General features: G+C 44.9%; 2 protein-coding genes across 2 annotated transcripts in view; one reads left to right on the top strand and one right to left on the bottom strand.

Annotated features, from left to right (window-relative positions):
* Positions 1–7254: 7254 nt before the first annotated feature.
* LOC308151969 (retinal cone rhodopsin-sensitive cGMP 3',5'-cyclic phosphodiesterase subunit gamma-like) lies at positions 7255–7669 on the top strand (the record flags this gene model as incomplete). The annotated part of the gene is made up of 2 exons (XM_080524872.1): positions 7255–7358; positions 7552–7669. The coding sequence occupies 2 exons, from the start codon at positions 7255–7257 to the stop codon at positions 7667–7669; spliced, it is 222 nt and encodes a 73-aa protein (XP_080380998.1).
* Positions 7670–8588: 919 nt separating this feature from the next.
* Positions 8589–18741, bottom strand: part of rbfox2 (RNA binding fox-1 homolog 2) — a 31528-nt gene continuing 21375 nt past the window's right edge. The window contains exons 7-13 of the mRNA XM_080524910.1: positions 18098–18185; positions 17599–17655; positions 17011–17167; positions 15796–15838; positions 12838–12929; positions 12473–12554; positions 8589–12028 (exon numbers count right to left, since the gene is read on the bottom strand). Coding sequence (XP_080381036.1) covers positions 11984–12028; positions 12473–12554; positions 12838–12929; positions 15796–15838; positions 17011–17167; positions 17599–17655; positions 18098–18185 — 564 coding nt within the window. The 3' untranslated portion in view covers positions 8589–11983. The remainder of the gene's footprint in view (positions 12029–12472; positions 12555–12837; positions 12930–15795; positions 15839–17010; positions 17168–17598; positions 17656–18097; positions 18186–18741) is intronic.

The following is an 18741-nucleotide window of genomic DNA, read 5'->3' as shown; positions in this document are numbered from 1 at the left end:
GTAGGAGGGGGGGATGTTTATCAGAGTGACAGCTCTGTGAAAGTAGCTGTTCTGGGTCTCTCTACTTCCTGATTTAGATGGTAGGGGATCAAACAGACCGTGGCTGGGGTGCATTTAAATGGCACTCTCATTGATTGATGTAGATAAATGTGCACATCTGAGCAGTTGTGACCCTAACAATATGCTGTTTTACCTGAGTTCAGAGCCAGAGGCACGCTGAGATTGTGGGCCTCAAGAGGAAGATCGTCCTGTGCATGGATGAGCTGGAGCAGCTTCCAGAGAGCAGCTTTGGAGAACCCTCTGTCTCTCTGTCAAGAGAGTACATTACATCTCTGAAGGTTCTCCTCGAAACCACCATTAGGAATCTGTTGATGACATCATACTGAGATTCTGTTTGCCCAGAAAATAGCTTTCTCAAAGCTGCTCCATTCACTACAGTACAGCTACACACATTCTGTAATTAAAAAAAAAAAATCCCTTAATTTGCATTCCGCTTCTACTGTCAGACCCATTCTCCAGTGCTCAGGTAAATGGTAAATGGACTGCACTTATACAGCGCCTTATTCACACACCAATGGCGGCAAGATACCATGCAAGGCGCCGGCCCACTCATTGGGAGCAATTTGGGGTTCAGCGTCTCTTGCCCGAGGACACCTCGACACGTGGCCAGCCGGGGACCGAACCACTGACCTTGCGATCGGTAGACTCCGGCTCTACCTCTTGAGCCACAGCCGCCCTACCGGCTAGGTGCTAACTCTCCTCTGTGCTGTGTTGTCGTCTGTGTGCAGCTGGAGGAACGTAAGGTGGAGAACGAGGCTGTGTGTGAGGCCCACCGTGAGAGGGTCCAGAAGCTGTGGGACCAGCTGCAGGTCCCGGAGGAGGAGAGAGGGGCCTTCTCTGATCACATGGTCCAGTCCAAGAAGAAGAACCGGGAGGCGGTCAGTCAGCTCACATTCACCACGTCACGACTCACTTGATCACCTCCTAGGCCTAGTCAGCTCTACTTCCAACAGTCTGTGTTCTATGTTTTCGATAAGGTCTGGTTAGTAAAACCAGGAGAAACTCTTCATCTCTTTTCCCGTAACTCGTTTTCACCACGTCACAACTTAACTTGATGACCTAGGGGCCTAGTCAGATTTACTTCCAACAGTCTGTGGTCTATGTTTCGATATGGTCTGACTCTGGTCTTCTTCTTCTTCTCTTTTCCCACCACATCAGTTACAAGAGGAGATCAGGCGTCTGGAGGAGCTCACACAGCTGGACATCCGTCACGTCACCGAGGCCTTCCGGTCAATGGTAGCTGTGTTATGGGAGAGCTGCTTCCTCAGCACTGAACAGCGGCAGGCCTTCGCTCCCTACTTTAGCGGTGAGTTAGCGTTTTAGATCGGTCGGATTAGTTGTCGTGGTTTGGATTAGAACAAAGGTTTAGGTGCACTTCTCAACCCTCTCCTCGGGGCGCCCCAGCCGCTCCACATATTTGATCTGTTCCACCACCAGCACACCTGATTCAACTAATCAAGTCCAAATCATAATTGCTTTGGACTTGATTAGTTGAATCAGGTGTGCTGGTGGTGGAACAGATCAAATATGTGGAGCGGCTGGGGCGCCCCGAGGAGAGGGTTGTAAATTATGGTAATTTCGCCAAAACCTGATTTGCATGCAACTCCTCTGATAACATGAACACATTAGAACATTTCATCCATATTCATGTGTTTTTGTGTGTTTTTTTTATTCAGGTTATGGCGGTGCGAACCCCAGGGCAAGGGAAACCTCCCCACTCAGGACCCTCACCTCCCTCCAAACCACCCTCCCTCCCTCACTCCTCCCTCCCTCCCTCCCTCCCACCCTCCCTCTCTCCTCCCTCCCACCCTCCCTCCCTCCCTCCCTCTCTCCTCCCTCCCACCCTCCCTCCCTCTCTCCTCCATCCCTCCCTCCCACCCTCCCTCTCTCCTCCCTCCCACCCTCCCTCTCTCCTCCCTCCCTCCCACCCTCCCTCTCTCCTCCCTCCCTCTCTCCTCCCTCCCTCCCTCCCACCCTCCCTCTCTCGGTCCTTAAGGGCTCGGCCACGCCCCCTAAGTCTCGCTATCCTCCCAGGGAGAGGAAGAGACCAAATTACTTTGGGGACCAGGCACAGGTAAACATTGATTACTGCTACAAAATGTTGTGTAACGTACCTTTGACCTACAGTGATGCAGTGAAGTCACTCGAGTGTTGAGTGTTGATGCAAAAAGCAGCACAGGAGAATTTGATTTTACATCAAATGGATGTCAAAACTGCCTATCTTCATGCACCGATAGATTGTGAGATATACATGGAACAGCCAGAGGGTTATGAGCAGACATCTGGCACAGAGACAGTGGTGTGTAAACTAGAGAAGTCACTGTATGGTCTAACAGTCTGGCCGAAATTGGAACCATTTATTACATGACTATCTAATGGTGAATGAGTTTGTGCAAAACCCTGCAGATCATTGTGTATATACTAAAGAAACGGAACATGAGAAAGTGATCATGATTATATGGGTCGATGATTTGGTTATTGCTGCCAGTAACGAGAATGCACTGAATGTTGTAAAAGAGATGCTCTCAAAGAAATTTCAGATGAAAGATATGGGCAAATTGACACATTTAGTTTAGTATATTAGTTTATTATATCGAGGACAATCCAAATACATGAACCATATAAAATACAGTAAAAAAGGCAGCGTTAGCCTAGTCGGCTAATTTTCAGCTGAAGTCCCCGGCCAGTTGCAACAATTCGGTTCCCAGGCCCTGGACTTGACAGCGCAGCCGTTTAGAGTTCATTAGGGGTAATTGCTGATCTATAGATAACAAAGACACACAGAGTACTCCGTTTGGAGTTATTAACAGTGAGACATGGCAAAGGGTTGGGATTTTAAAATTAAGGAAAATCTTGGCTCAGGATTAGGGATTACAAGACAGTTACGGCAAGAGTTAAATTGGTCACAGTTTTCATGATAAACACAAGTTATACAACATGTAACCCTCTTAGTGAAGGACGTCTAGAACACACAACTGGTGTCGGCAGGCTAGCTCATCCTCACCCATGTGGTACAATTCTGAGAGTCAGTCATCGATCTTCACAAGGATGTCAATATGTAGATAATGTAACGTAGAGACCAAAAGCCGTGTTATGCAATGTTATGTTAGATATTTTAGAAATTAGAATTGATGTTCTTTATTTGTATTGGACAACATTTGGATTGGTTGCCGACTTGTTCCCGCTTTCAACAGCTGCTGTCACATTTGCTAATGTTTTAAGAAGCTGATGTCAGGTGTGTGGGAGTGTAAGGGTTTCCCTTTGTGGGCTAGCTGCATAGAATAAAAAGGGTTGACCTATAAAGGAGTGGCCAGGCGTAGGTGGGAGAGCCCTCTTATCCCTTCTAGAAACTTCTACTTTACTTATGACAGCAATAGAATGTTGCTCAACTGAATGCTTTATACAAGGCAAAAACATTATTGGAATACACAACGCAGATGACTATCTGTTTAATGGAAATTACTACAGTAATTTAAGGAATAAGGTAACAGAAAGCTTTGTTTGTATTTTGGTCATTAGTTGAACATGATGGGCCTAGGCCCAGTCTAATCCTGTTGAGAGTTTAAATATAGACAAAGACAAGGCTATGTCAGACCAGAGGGTCTAACATAGGGTCTGATTAAGATCAGGGATTTGGTTTTATTTGTTATAATCTGGGCATATTATCACTCAGAGGGGTGAGGGGGATAAGGAGATGTGAGAGATGTGAAGTGGGGGGGCAAAGGAGGGAAGGTAAGGAGGTAGCCAGGGAGAGGAGAGGGGAGGAGAGGAGAGGGGAGGGGAGGGGAGGAGAGGAGAGGAGGGGAGGGAAGGGAGGAGAGGAGAGGAGAGGAGAGGAGAGGAGAGGAGAGGGGAGGGGAGGGGAGGAGAGGGGAGGGGAGGGGAGGGGAGGGGAGGAGAGGGGAGGGGAGGAGAGGAGAGGAGAGGGGAGGAGAGGGGAGGGGAGGGGAGGAGAGGGGAGGGGAGGAGAGGAGAGGAGAGGGGAGGAGAGGAGAGGGGAGGGGAGGAGAGGAGAGGGGAGGGGAGGGGAGGAGAGAGGAGAGGGGAGGAGAGGAGAGGAGGAGGAGAGGGGAGTAGAGGAGAGGAGAGAGGAGGAGAGGAGGAACCATCTTGAATGTGCCTAGTCGTCACTCCTGGGTTTGATTTAACTAATACCTCTTTACTTTCTCTCCCTCCACTCCCCTCCCTCCCCTCCCTCCCTCCCTCCCCTCCCTCCCTGTCAGGAGGAGGCAGGTCAGACCCCCCCCCCCTACGACGGGGGCCGCTCCGGTGGCCAAACGCCGCGGCCGCCCCGCCAAGTCCTCCCTCCCCCCGGCGCGAGAGAACGAGGAGAACCCAACTGTCATTAAAGAAGACAGGAAGAAGGTGAGAGGAGGAGGAGGAGGAGAGGAGGAGGGGGGAGGAGGAGAGGGGAGGGGAGGGAGGAGAGGAGAGGAGAGGAGAGGGGAGCAGAATAAGAAGGCAAATGGATAGGGAAGACTCAGAACAATACTAAAGCAGCATGACTTATTGTTCAGCTTTTTTCTTCTGAGCAACTCGAATTGCGCGGCTACTGTTTGCAACAACTTGATGTCTGACTCACCTGCTGTTCATTCATCTGTATGAGAGCAAATCATGGCTTCCCCACTAACCCTCTCCTCCTTCTCTCCCTCTCTTCTTTCAGTAATCGAAATGGCAGACCACCTGGGACTGCAACTGGAGACTGCAACTGGAGTGTTAGGAGTGTTACTGGAGTGTTAGGTCCACTTGTTTCTTCTGTAGATCGTATTAGCGTTGGAGCTCTAGGATGACCCGAGTGGCTGGGGCTTCATATTTTTCTAGTTTGGAGGAGGAGGAGTGTAATGTAAAGGAGTGTAATGTAAAGGAGTGTAATGTGTATAGGAGTGTAATGTAAAGGAGTGTAATGTAAAGGAGTGTAATGTGTATAGGAGTGTAATGTAAAGGAGTGTAATGTAAAGGAGTGTAATGTAAAGGAGTGTAATGTAAAGGAGTGTAATGTAAAGGAGTGTAATGTAAAGGAGTGTAATGTAAAGGAGTGTAATGTAAAGGAGTGTAATGTGTATAGGAGTGTAATGTAAATGTAAATGTAAATGAGTGTTAGGAGGAGGAGGAGTGTTAGGAGGAGGAGTGTTTTTCATATTTGTATTTAAATATATATTATTCTTTCTTTTATTAAAGTTGCTCTATTTATTACTGTATTATGGCTGTGCTGAACTATTCATTATTGTGACATGATTGTGCTGAACTGTCAAAGCACGTTGAGCTGCATAATCTAAGCCATTGTAGCTAGAATTCTATCCATGTGCTCTATGGGTGTGGACTGGCATTGGAGGGAATTATATTATAGATATGATAAAGCATCTAGAATGTTTGCTAATAGTTTGTGTGAAGTCCCTCTTCAACATACAACCTAAATTGTTTTACTTATTTAGACAGGCTCACAAAATACTGAATAACTTCATGTAGGTCAGGAGAAGGTCAAAGCAGACTGACCTCTTTGCCCTTTCCAAGTCATCGTTGGACTATAATAGGAGGAGTGTTAGGAGGGTTAGGAGGGGGAGGAGTGTATACTTATATATACTTAGTATACTAAGGGTTAAACACTGCTTCTCTGGAACATGATGCTATCATGTTGGTTGTAAGGTAACATTGGTTTGGGTCAGAGTCGTGTCCCATGGGTGCCAAGAAAGACCGTCAACAAATCCAATGTTAGCATTAGCATTAGCATTATTTCTACTCATCCACCCCCTCCCCTCCCCATGCCTCGTAGCACTAGCCTGTTTAGCCCAGTAAGTCTATGGGGGGTTGCTAAAGCTAACCTCTTCTTCTCTCCTCTCCGGCCCTGGTTCACGAGACTGAATGTTTTTCTATATACAGAAATAAGAAATAAATAGAAATAACCTTCTATATAAGAGGGAATGTACTTGTTGACTTGTGCAATGGAGCATTTAATTCAATGCATTAGTAGACAGAGAATGTCATTGCATTGAATACATTGGAGGGAGCTTAAGGACTGTTATAGAGAGAAATAATGCCAGGGCATGTTGATAAAACACACACACACACACACACACACACACACACACACACTATGAGGAGAAAAGGTGGGTGATACACACAAGGTTTGCGCAGCATAGCTCTAACACTTGAGACACGCAATAACAGACACTCATACACTCATACACTCATGCCCACTTACTGATGGTCAGGTAATCATCCCTTTTACTGACATTGAAAAGAGTGTTCTGGTAGATCTGTAAAGCAGTAAGATGTAGGAGGGGAATGCTAGCTAGAGATATTCCAGAGTCAGTGGTTGGTTGTTGGTCCAGTCACCTGCCCTGTAGGATGAATGCATCTGTCTGCTAAGATTGCTACTTTAGAATTATATTATAAATATTATATATAATATTATAATATTTTGTAACCTTGTTTTTGTACTGGTGTGCTATCTTGGTCAGGTCTCCCTCGAAAAATGTATTTTAATCTCAAGGGACCTCCTGGTTAAATAAAGTTTAAATAAATAAAATAGAATTGTCAAACAGCCTTTGTATCTACTAAGTGGTCAAAGCCATAGGTGTAGTGTAGCCAAACGCATTTGTTTGTGCTCTCCTGTGTGGGAGAGTGTACTAGAGATGTCAAGGAGGTCTAGTTAAATTGGTTAGTTTAAGGTTTATTATAGAACCAGGTCTCCTAATTCCACAGTTTTTAGTTAGTTACATCATTCGCTGGTTGAACTGAACTAGGGAATGAGGTAACAGGATTTGTCTGTATTTTGATCTTTAGTTGAACATGTTGTGCCTGGGCCAAGTCTAATCCTGTAGAGGGTTTAAATATAGACAGAGATCAGGCTATTTTAGGCCAGATGGGGTCTGCGTGTAACATGAGGGATTTAGTCTAATTTGACCTAATCTGGGCAGATTATCACCAATGGGGGGAGGGACGAAAGAGGAGAATAAAAAGAAGTGAAGTGGGGGCAGGGTGGAGAGGGAGAGTAGAGGGGAGGGGAGGACAAGAGAGAAGAGGAGAGAAGAGAGGAGAAGAGAGGAGAAGAGAGGAGAGAGGAGAAGCAGGATTAAAAGGCAAGTGCAGAGGGAAGACTGAGAAACAACACGAATGCATGACTTATTGTTCAATCATTTCTAACCTTCTCTCCTCTCTTCTTCTCTCTCGCTCTTCTTTCAGTAACCAATCGAAATGGCAGACGTGGCATGTCCCGCTGACAAGAAGGCACCCCCCAAGTTCAAGCAGAGGACTACCCGCACCTTCAAGAGCAAGGCCCCCAAGCCTGGCCAGAAGGGGTAAGCAAGCAGCTGGAATAATAGGACTTTGCACACACTGAGAAACTCTTCTACACTACTACGACAACAACTATTTCAGTATGCTGTAATACTTCTAACCATATTTGACACATGTATGTAAGGACTTGGTTTCATGTCTCTCTACCTCTTGTACTCATGGACATTTTCCTCTTCTCTTCTCTCCTCCAATCAGATTCGGGGACGACATTCCCGGCATGGAGGGTCTTGGCACTGACATCACAGTGGTGTGCCCATGGGAAGCCTTCGGTGACATGGAGCTCAGCGACCTGGCCAAATATGGCATTGTTTAGTCCCCCCTCCCCTCTCTTTCCTTCACTCCCGCCTCTCCCTCTCCTCTACCTCCCTGGACCCTGTTGATAAGGGGACTCCAGCACCTCTGAACTGACTGTCGTTGATATGTGATGCCATCTTGCACTGACACTTTATCAGCTTGTTGTTAAGAGTCTGGCCGGGTGTGCAGTAAATACACATCCAGAAGTAAAGGGCACAGTCTCACACACACACACACACACACACACAATCATACACATATAACCAAGCTACCACCCACGTCCCATTGTTATCCTTGTAGGCCTTTGATAACACCAGTTTGTATAACAATCGAAGTCCAAAACAGACATTCAAGAACATGGATAAGACACATGCTCTTTATATATTGAAGTGCATTTGCTTTAACCAGTCTGGCAGGAATTAAAGATCATTTCCCCACAAACCCTGTGACAGTGATTCTTATTTTACTCAAACACATTGTTTTCACTTGTGCAATCCTGAAAGAGAAAGCTCGACTACGTATTGTATATAAAAAGAGGGTTTGATTGCCATTGTCGTATTATTTTGAGGGTAGTTTCTCTCCCCTGTTTTTCCTCGTCCTCACCCTCTCTCCTTGAAGGCACTCTTTCTATATGCAGAGTTAAGCCTTTGTTTACCTAATACTAAAATTGGAGAAAAACTACTGACACAGCCATTGGCTTTAGCCTTCCATCACTCATCTTCCACAGCACCTCCACAGCGTTTGCTCAACACATTTCAGATTTGGAGCCACACCTGGCAGTTGTGTGATTCGCTTTGACCAAATGATGACAAATACAGTAAGTGAACTTCCATGAAGGCCAGGTTTGAGTCGTTGTTATTCCAGGCTTATGCACTATGAGCAACGGCCTGGGGACCACAACAAAAAAAAAACTTTTATATAAAAATTTCATATGGACATTCAATAACAAAATAGCATAATGGCAGTCAAGGGATATAGACACGACAGAGGGCGATAGAGGACAGTCACTTTCATTGGAAACCATAGCGAATATGAAGGATGGCCTCAGATATAATACAAGTACATGAAAGCTCAGACAGGGACTGAAATTGCCCCATGTTGTCTCATCTAGGGGCATCCATTTTGTGTCTGTCAACACAGCCTGTGATCTTCTTTGCTACATTAGCATTAGCATAAAAGGGCTAGCTGACTAGCATTCTCAATGGGGATTAGTGGTAAAGACTGCTGCAATCGAGTGCTGCTGCAGAGTCAAATCTCAAAGACAGAAAATCATGCAAAACAGGGCACTCAAACTAGTTACTGGTCACCCATGCATAGAGATAGAACATAATAGAACATAGATAGATAGAATGCTCTATTCTCAATGCACCCATGCTGGTTACTCATGCCTTTTCATTGGTTCAAGACGTTGTCAATCATTTATACACTCCAACCATGTATGCGCTGCTATTGTCAAGTTGGGAACCATAGAGCAGAGGGCATGCTACATAACGTCTTTGGCTGTATTCTTCAGTTATTCGTGTTTCAATCCACTTCAGTTTGCAATACATAAATATTACAAATTCAAAGAACTTGAACTAAATTGAACTAAACAGCACAGATATCAACCAAATAACAAATGACCATGATGAAGGAGCCAAAGACATCTGTTGATATCCTTGTTAGATTGCACACTGAGAAGAGTGGTACACACAGGCAGCGATATAAAATGAAAAGAAAATGAAAAAGAGTGAGAAGAGAAAGCACGACTTGAAATATATGTCTTTGTTAACCGCTTTGAAATATTTATCATTGTACAAACCATAACACTTAGGCCTACTACAACCTTTTTGTATCTCTATATTTCTTCCCGCAAACCTGGAGTCCTTTCATATCTGTACAACGCTAACTGCCGTATTGAAATGTTTTAAAGTATTTTCTTCTCCTACGAAAAAACAAGTGACAGTCTTCATCAGTTAAGAAGTGCCTAGCCATCATTCATTCCAAAGGGCTTTGTCTACTGTAAACTTTGGACAAATTGCGAGTCCCAAAATGTTTTGCCTTTCCTGCAGACATACTTCTTTCTCATATACTTCTCAATATGATGCTAGGCTACTCTGTCATGACCCTCTTTTCCAAAGCCTTGACTGTCTGTCAGTTTATTCAGTTGGGAGAATGAGTTTGGTAGTGTTACACACGTTCCTAGTTGGTCTCTCTTAGTAACTACTCAAGCAATCCCTCTGCCCAGGAAAACAACATTACAAAAACAAAACGTTTTCCAAAAAGGTTGAATGCATGAAATGAAAATGTCACCATACTTTAGAAGGAACTACAACTTTTACAGATAGAAAAATATAACATGAGCTAAAGTAACAACAACAACAAAAAAAGACAGCACTTAGGATTATCAAAGATAATAATAACAATAACAATAACATGATAATATATTTATACACATGAGCAAAAAACTGTGCTTTCTACAAATCTTTGGAACCAAAACCAAAACAAAACAACCACATTCGGAAATAGAGTAGAAGAAGGATATAGAAATATGCACAATAGTATGGTATTTTGCATTAAATATTTACTATTGATTGACGGTATCTTTCTCTTTCAATCGTGTTGACACTGACAGCATCTCACCTACAACTGTCAACTCAGCTATTCTCAGGAAGACTGAACGTAATGTTAACTTGCTCTACTACAGAACGAGCAAGTGAGGGGGAATCATATCCAAATAATAAATATCTACCTTACATTATCAAAGGAATACAAACTGAGTTCATCCTAGGTTTCTGGTTTATTTTAATGGTCGTCATCATGACATAACCTAACATCGACTATGACATCAAAAGATTACTTCTACCTCTTGTTGTTGTTGTTGTTGTTGTTGTTGTTGTTGTTGTTGTAGTAGTAATGTGTAGTGAGAATTGTTTTGAGTGGTCTAGTGTCATGTATTGTATAGTGTAGGCTCGGTTAAATGTGTGATAAGATGCTGTGCATTGGTAGTCGAGTGTCGTATAGTGGTGTGTAGTGTGGGGAAAATGTGTAGTGGTGGCCACCGTAGTGGCTTACAGGAATATTATTCCACACTGTTCTCCTAGCCCCTTGACACACTGTTGCTAAGGAAGTGGAAACTATGACGCTATGTGTGCTCAGAGAACCAAAACAGCCATGTAAACGCTGTGTAGTTGAAACTAACAATTACAATGGCATTCGCCAATAACCAGCATTATAATAATAATATTATTATTAATAATAATCATAATAATTATTATAATTTGGTAACTTTTTTCTTACTAAACTAATTTCTTTGCATAATGTAACAATTTTATTAAAGGTTAATTAAAATTAAAGGTTCACCATTTCCACAGACTAAGAAAACTTGAGGTAAGGTACAGCTATAATAATCCTCCTCTTTCTCAGTTTTAAGCAAGTAATTTCTATAGTGTTACAAAACATCAGGCCATCTCTCCCAACCGCTTTAATTGTAGTCCCTCTCTCTGTCTCTCTCTCTCTCTCTCTCTCTCTCTCTCTGCCTCTCTCTGCCTCTCTCTCTCTCTCTCTCTCTCTCTGCCTCTCTCTGCCTCTCTCTCTGTCTCTCTCTCTCTCTCTCTCTCTCTCTCTCTCTCTCTCTCTGCAACAATTCAGTCCTTTCTTCACCCCGCAGGAGGAAGAATGTGGTAGTCCTCCAGCTGCTTGTTTCACCTCAGTGTTAGCAACTTGTCTTTCAGTTCCAAAATGAACTCGGGGGCTGTTTTGGTGTGGTTTCCCGCTCTTTCAGTCGACACTAGTTGTGCAGCCAGTCACAGTCAGTCACTAGTCACAGTTCTTCCATAACTTGGGTTCCTCCATTTTATATGTATGGTTTGTGTACATGCCATGTTGCATATTGGCTCTTTTACGTGTGGCGGTGGGGTGGAGGCGCTGTTTCAGTGTTACGTTGTTCGTACACCAGTTACATGATATGTTCTGGGGGGAGGGGGGGGACGGGGACGTTGTGGCTCCATTCCGTGTCTTGTGCTGCTGAGGACAACGAGGGAGTAACAGGGGGAATATAATACAGCCGTGCAATGGACCGGATCAAGCGGCCATTTTGGTTCAAACAATGTCTTTTTTTTTGGGGGGGGGGGTAGGCCATCCACCAGTCTATAGAATAGCATTCCTTTTTTTTTTAAGCGTACATAAGAAAGAGGGACTGTGGGAGATTGGTTTTGAAATTTTGTTGTCACGGTAGGTAGGGCTACAGACTCCGCAAACTGGCTGCAGTCCCCCTCCTGGGCAGCAGAGGGAGCTCTTTCAGAGAGCCTTCAAAGGAAGAGTGGGGAGCTCCAGGAAAGTGTGGTCGGTGTCTTTAGTAGGGGGCAAATCTACTGTACCCTCCTCTGTACAGAGTAGCCTATGGAAGAATGAAGAGGAGGTGAGAACATTACCATGATCGACAAGCTTCATTAATCATATTTATTGATTGTGTATTTAAGTCAGGGACAGATGCAATCACATTGACATATTGCGATACATACATATGATCATAACACTATCTTTTGTGGGCTCAGTTATATCTTAGAGAAGGCACATGCTATCTTTCACAGCACGTTTAGGGGGAGAGCTCTCTCTAGTGTCCATAACTCTATGGTGAAGCTATGAACAGACGAATGGTCTTCAGTAGGTATATATGGTTTCAGCGGGAATCAAAACCACAACCTAAGCGTTATTAGCGCCATGCTCTACCAAGCCACAGAGCACCATATGCATTTTTTTTTTTTACAGCACATTTAGGTGGAGTGCTCTCTCTAGTGTCTATACCTCTATGCTCTCGCTATGAACAGATGGGCGGTCTTACCATAGCTCCTACTCCGTAGGCTGCAGCTGTGGCTGGGGTGAGGGCGCCGTGGTAGGGATCTGCTGTGTACACCCGTCCATAGCTGAGGAACAGGAAGGGTAAACACGTAACATTAGACAAGGTCTTATCTTGGCCAATGAGTCGAATCGAATTAAATTATTGACATCCACGGGGCTCATCTTAAATGTGATGAACACAATATTTTAAAGTGTCCCAAGTAGGGTAACATGAAGTTATAGTTGTGGTATTCTGTAATAGTAGGCCAACTAGTCACAGTAAATCTAATAATATTACTAAGAACTAGTCGGTGTGTATTCCATACAGGAAGTGGCCCCGTCCCATGCGTAGCTCGCTATCGCGCTAACCTGTCACTGTAGGCGGCCGCGGCGGCTGCGGCAGCTGTTGCAGGGCTCGCTACTGCCGTTGGCTGAGCATAACGATAGGCCGCATAGCCTCCCTGCGAGAGACCCTGTGAGAGAGAGAGGGAGGGAGAGAGAGAGAGAGATGGAGGTGGAGAGAGAGTGAGTGAGAGAGAGATGGAGGTGGAGAGAGAGTGAGTGAGAGAGAGAGAGGGGGAGAGTGCGAGAGAGAACGGGGAGATAATGAAAGAAAGAAAGAAAGAAAGAAAGAAAGAAAGAAAGACTTGTTAGTCATTCCTACAGCATCCATCCTACAGCCCCAGAGGTGACAGCCTAGTGAAACTATAGGTCACACACAGTGAGAAGGAACAGCAGAGGAGAGACAAGAGATTAACAAGCAGACTGGCAACAACAGATCGTCCAGTGCAAAATGGCATTCAAAGGGATGTAGCTAGCCGAGGCTCGTCCCTGAGTGCGTCTCCCTCCATGACAAACAAAAACACACCAGCGGCGGCCATCTTTGTCAGGCAGCCATGTTACGTGTTATATCGCCTGCGCACTACGAAAAAGTGCAAATCTTTATCATTTTTAATTAGTTAATTTGTTTTCTTTTTGCTTGACATGGAGGAAGAGATGAACGGAGACGAAGGAGGGCGGGGGGGGGGGGGGGAGAGTGTGACCCCCCATCCCCCTCCCCCTCCAAAAACACGCAGTTAATTAAAGAAAGAGGGCGATGATCCGGTGATTGGGTCATTATTCATTTTATGTGCAATGATGGACAGATGGACACACAGACTTGGAAGAGGACACAGACAGACAGTCAGCCAATCCGATTAAAGGGGAGGGGGGGACACATACACACTCGCATGGCCAATAGATAACCAATCATTTAACGGATCAGCATGCATTCCCAAACACAGAACCGAGGCCACACATCCCTACGGTAACGGAACACACACATACACACACACACACACACATACCACTGCACACTGCATTCTACCCTACGATCAGTCACATGATCAAACCCGGCAGCATTCAGGAACACGCCTGTTGCCATGGGGAGCGGGTAGTGAGAGAGCAGGAAGGGGGGAGGAGGATAGAAAGAGGAGGGAAAGGGGGTGGGGAGGAAGGAGAGATGGAGGAATGAGGAGGGGGCGAGGAGAGTAGGTAGGGAGAGAGGGAGAGAAGGATAGAAAGAGGGGGAAAGGGGAGTGTTGGAAGGGTATTGGAGGGTATAGGAGAGGGTGAGGGGATCAGGAAGGGGGAACGATATAGAGAGAAAGGAAAAGGGGGAGGATAGGGAGGGAGGGATGGAGGAGAGGGCAAAGGAGGCGAGTAGGGAGAGAGCAGCGGCAGGGAATGGCATAGAGAATATTAAGAGTATCGGAAGGAGGGATGGTGGGATGAGGGGAGGAAGGTACATGAGGAATAAGAATGGATCTAAAAGGGTAGGTAGGTAGTAAAGAGTGTAGGGAGGAAGGATGATGGAGATGGAGATGATCAGAGAGAGGGGGGGGGCGAAGGAAAGATGGTAGTCATAAAGAAAGAGAGGAGGAAGAAGAGAAGGAGGAGGAGGAGGAGGAGGAGCAAGGTTGTAAGTTGTGTCAGCATGCCGACATTGATTTCGTTAGCATGCCAGAAGTGAAACAGATATAGGGAGATAACGGGAAGGGGTCAGATTACATTGTTGTTTTTATTATACTTTTGTTTTTATCTTTATGTCCTATGCTCCGACCACACCAAGTCAATTTCCTGTATGTGCAAGTATACTTAAAGAGCAATAAAAAAGAATAACTCTGATTCTGATTAAATACTGGTACTGGCTGTCCAAGGCGTTTCTAGAACCCTTCACAGAGCTGTCATTAAGCTCTGTTGGCTGCTACTTTCAATCCTCATGGACAACGTTTCTGCGACAGTTGGTAATAACACTTAACACTACCCGCCTAAGGGCCTTTATAACTACTACTACATTACAACTACATAAGCACTACTGTATCTAAATGCATTTCCATTGGTAGCTGAATGTACATATATATTTTTAGGTTTATCGTCATCATCATCGTCATCATCAGACAAGCACTCCCTTTACTAACTGAACAATAAATGCACTTGTTTATATCCAATGATCCGTCACTTATTAAATTGTCAAATTGTTATCTAATTTATATAAATAACGACTAATCCTTTTAAAAAACTCCCCCCTTCCGCAACTCCACCCATGTCAGATTCCAGTGCGTTAGTAGAGAGACAGAGAAGGCGTTTTTTCAATCTCGGAATGGGTTCGTTATCCAGCAGCAGCGACAGCAGCAGCAGCAGCAGCACAAGTCATTGGAGAACGAGTGGGATGCACGCTGGGCATTCACAGTCAACCCTACCTGAGACAATCTGCCACTAATGTCCTGAAACACTATTCTACAGAGAGAACAGAAACAACTATTGTCAACCTGGTCACACACACACACACACACACACACACACACACATTGATACACACCACACACACCACATCACACATGCACACACACCACACCATACGCACACAGTGCACACTACACACTGCACACACACACGCCACACCGAGTCAAAAACACATAGAGCAGTCTATTCATGACTGTATAGAACTTGTATGGGGGTGTGTAGTAGTACAGCATATTGCTTGTTCCACTGTGTGTTATATCTATGTGTGCCTGTGTGTTTCTATATTAGGATTGTTTATCAACTGGGAAATGTGAAACTAATCGCCAAAAAAGTGAGCTATACCATACACAATTACACAGCTCTATGGATTCGGTCCTCCACACGCATTCACACACACACACACACACACACACACACACACACACACACACACACACACACACACACACACTTGAAAACGCTCGCAGTCCGGGAGAAAAAAGAGGGGGAGGGGTGGGGTGGCGGGGGGAGGAACGAGGGACCGGAGGAGAGAGGTATACTTACATAAAGGTCTGCAGCACCATAAAAGCCATCCTGATACATCACGCTAAAGATGGAGAGGAGGAGGAGAGGAAAGAAAAGGAGGTAGAGGGAGTAAAGAAAGAAAGGATGATGGAATGAAGAGAGGAGATGGTGGTGGTGGTGGTGGAAGTGGAGGATATGAAGATGGGGGACAGCACCACCATGTGGGCATTACAAGAAGGGAACGAGGGAAGAAGAGGGTGCAGAAACAGTGCCAAACAGGGTGTGAGAGAGAGAAAGAGAAAGAGAGGAGGAGGAGGAGAGAGGAGAGAAAAAGGGTGAGAGGTTATTACACACCGTGCAGCATGCAAGGTAAAATACCACTTCTTTTGTTTGGTGAAACATTTCACTGAAAGTGACTCAGTCAGCAGTTCCTCAGTGATAATACTCAACCACCAGGAGGTGCAGGTAGATGTATACACCTTGCAGCAATGACATATGAAACCTTCTAATGCTATTATCATATTATATGACATATTATTATTATTATTATTAATATTATTATATGTGCCATTTAACAGACACTTTTATCTTACAGTACAGTGTGAGAGAATTTGTTTTTTGTATATGTATATTATGTATAATTGACTCCAAAACCTAAGCGTTGGTAGCTCCATGCTGAGCCACACAGGGCCATACTGAAGGTCATTCTATTTTGTGTGTGTGTGTGTGTGTGTGTGTGTGTGTGTGTGTGCTGTAGTATTCTAAAGAGGAACAGATTTATGTTGAATAAATCATACAGGAAGTAATGTAGGTACAAGGAAATGGTATTTCAGTGCAGCACAAAACCAATGCAATTAATTCAAGTGGATTTGTTATTAAATAAATACACTCAGGCAACATGCAGTGCATAGTAACAGCCGTAAAGAGTTTTGAGTATGTGTGTGTGTGATTATGTGAACATTAATGTATGTATATATGTATGTATGCATGTGTAAGTGTATTGGTGTGTGGGGGGGCGTGTATGTATGTGTGTATGCACGTGTGGTGTGTGTGTGGGTTTATGTGTACGTGTGTGTGTGTGTGTGTGTGTGTGTGTGTATGTGTGTGTGTGTGTGTGTGTGTGTATGCACGTGTGTGGTGTGTGTGTGGGTTTATGTGTACGTGTGTGGTGTGTGTGGGTTTATGTGTACGTGTGTGTGTATGTATGTATGTGTATGCACGTGTGTGTGTGTGTGTGTGTGTGTGACGTCTTACCCAGGGTAGGCGGGGATGGCTTGTTGTGGCATGGCGGCCCTGACGGCGCTGTAGACGGGCCGGCCACGCCCCCGGAGGTGGGCGCCACGGAACGCTGCCGCCGCCGCTGCCGCCGAGGAGGCCGCTGAGGCTGCCCCAGGGTACGGGAAACCTGGGACTGAGAGAGAGAGAAGGAGGGGGGTGGGAGGGTGTGGGGAGGGAGAGAGAGGGGTGGGTGGGGGGGCGGGGGAGAGAGAGGGTGTGGAGGGGGGGAGAGGGGGTGTGGAGGGAGGGAGAGAGGGTGTGGAAGGAGGGAAAGAGGGTGTGGAGGGAGGGAGAGAGAGAGAGAGAGAGAAAGAGGGGGGGGGAGAGAGAGGGTGTGGGGGGAGGGAGAGACAGAGAAGGGGGGGGGGGAGGGAGAGAGAGGGTGTGGGGGGAGGGAGAGAGAGAGAAAGAGAGAGAGAGAGAGAGGGGAGAAAAGGCTTACAGTCACTTCACATAAAACTGACGAGCAAGTCTGATTATGACAGAAGGTTGGAACTCCAGTGAGGCTCCCGGTGGCGGCAGCCTTTGGTACTAATCCTTAATTCCCCCTGACGCTAAACTCACCTGTGTAGAGCTCAGGGCTGTACATGGCCTGAACCATCGGACTCAATTTCCATCCTGCTGCACCACCAATAGACAAGAGAGAGGAATCTGTGAATGTATAAACATTCATTGTGGAGAGAAAGAAAAACGAATTAGGCTACAGGTCACAGACGCTGAAATGACACGAGTGTTTTTGTATGTACTTTGATTACAATGCAGAATGTAGAATTATAAGGTTCTATCTCCATCTTTGGTCAAAAATTTGTTTTTTACATAATCTGATTCATTAGGTGTTTATTAATGCCTGTGTGGTGTTATTTTTTAAAATGTAGACATTTATTAGTTAGTAATTAATAAAATACAAAGATTCCATCTCACAAAACATAATGGAATGTAAAAACTTTGACACTCAATATCTCTGAACTACCCTAAACGGAGATAGAACCTTATAATTCTAAGCTAGTAAATGTATTTGTGACTAATGTCTTACAAGCTGAGGAATCGTAGTTTGGAGTGTTACCATAGGGCAGGGCGGCAAGGCCCTCGCCGTTCGAGTAGGGGGTGACCATCTTCTTGTTGGTCATCACCCTGGCGGTGGCATTGTTGACCTGGGTACCACAGAGGTCAAGGGTCAATACAACACTACCAACGGTTAAATGAAACCAAAGGGCGCACTCACGCACGCACACACTCACACACTCACACACTCACACACACACGCACACACGCACACACACACACACGCACACACGCACACTCACACGCACACGCACACTAATGTGCTCCTGCATACCAAAACCACATTATACAGACAACAACATAAGAACAACAAACATGATCTATGCTATAGCCGAAACTTAAATTAGATAGATAGACAATTCTTGTATAATCCGTTTATAAGTCTGCTTAACTGTGTGTCATATGAATTGTAATATGATGGTAGCATTTACACGTTGACAAGGGGGTTAATTGTACTGATGCGCAGTGATGGTGTTTGATGCATGCATTTTTAGCATTATTTTAAAGGGATAGAAGATGATTAAAACAAAGAACTTTGTGAGTATTGATGCAGCTTTGCACACGTACACAATCATTTGACCGTTGACACACAAGGAACAAAACAAAACAAAACAAAATACATTTCAGATTGAGAGCATTCAAAAG

Source organism: Nansenia antarctica (assembly GCF_963989245.1).
Source record: "Nansenia antarctica genome assembly, chromosome: 2".
Classification (NCBI taxonomy): domain Eukaryota; kingdom Metazoa; phylum Chordata; class Actinopteri; order Argentiniformes; family Microstomatidae; genus Nansenia; species Nansenia antarctica.
The sequence above is the reverse complement of the archived record's forward strand: the minus strand, read 5'-3'. Positions and strand labels throughout refer to the sequence as shown.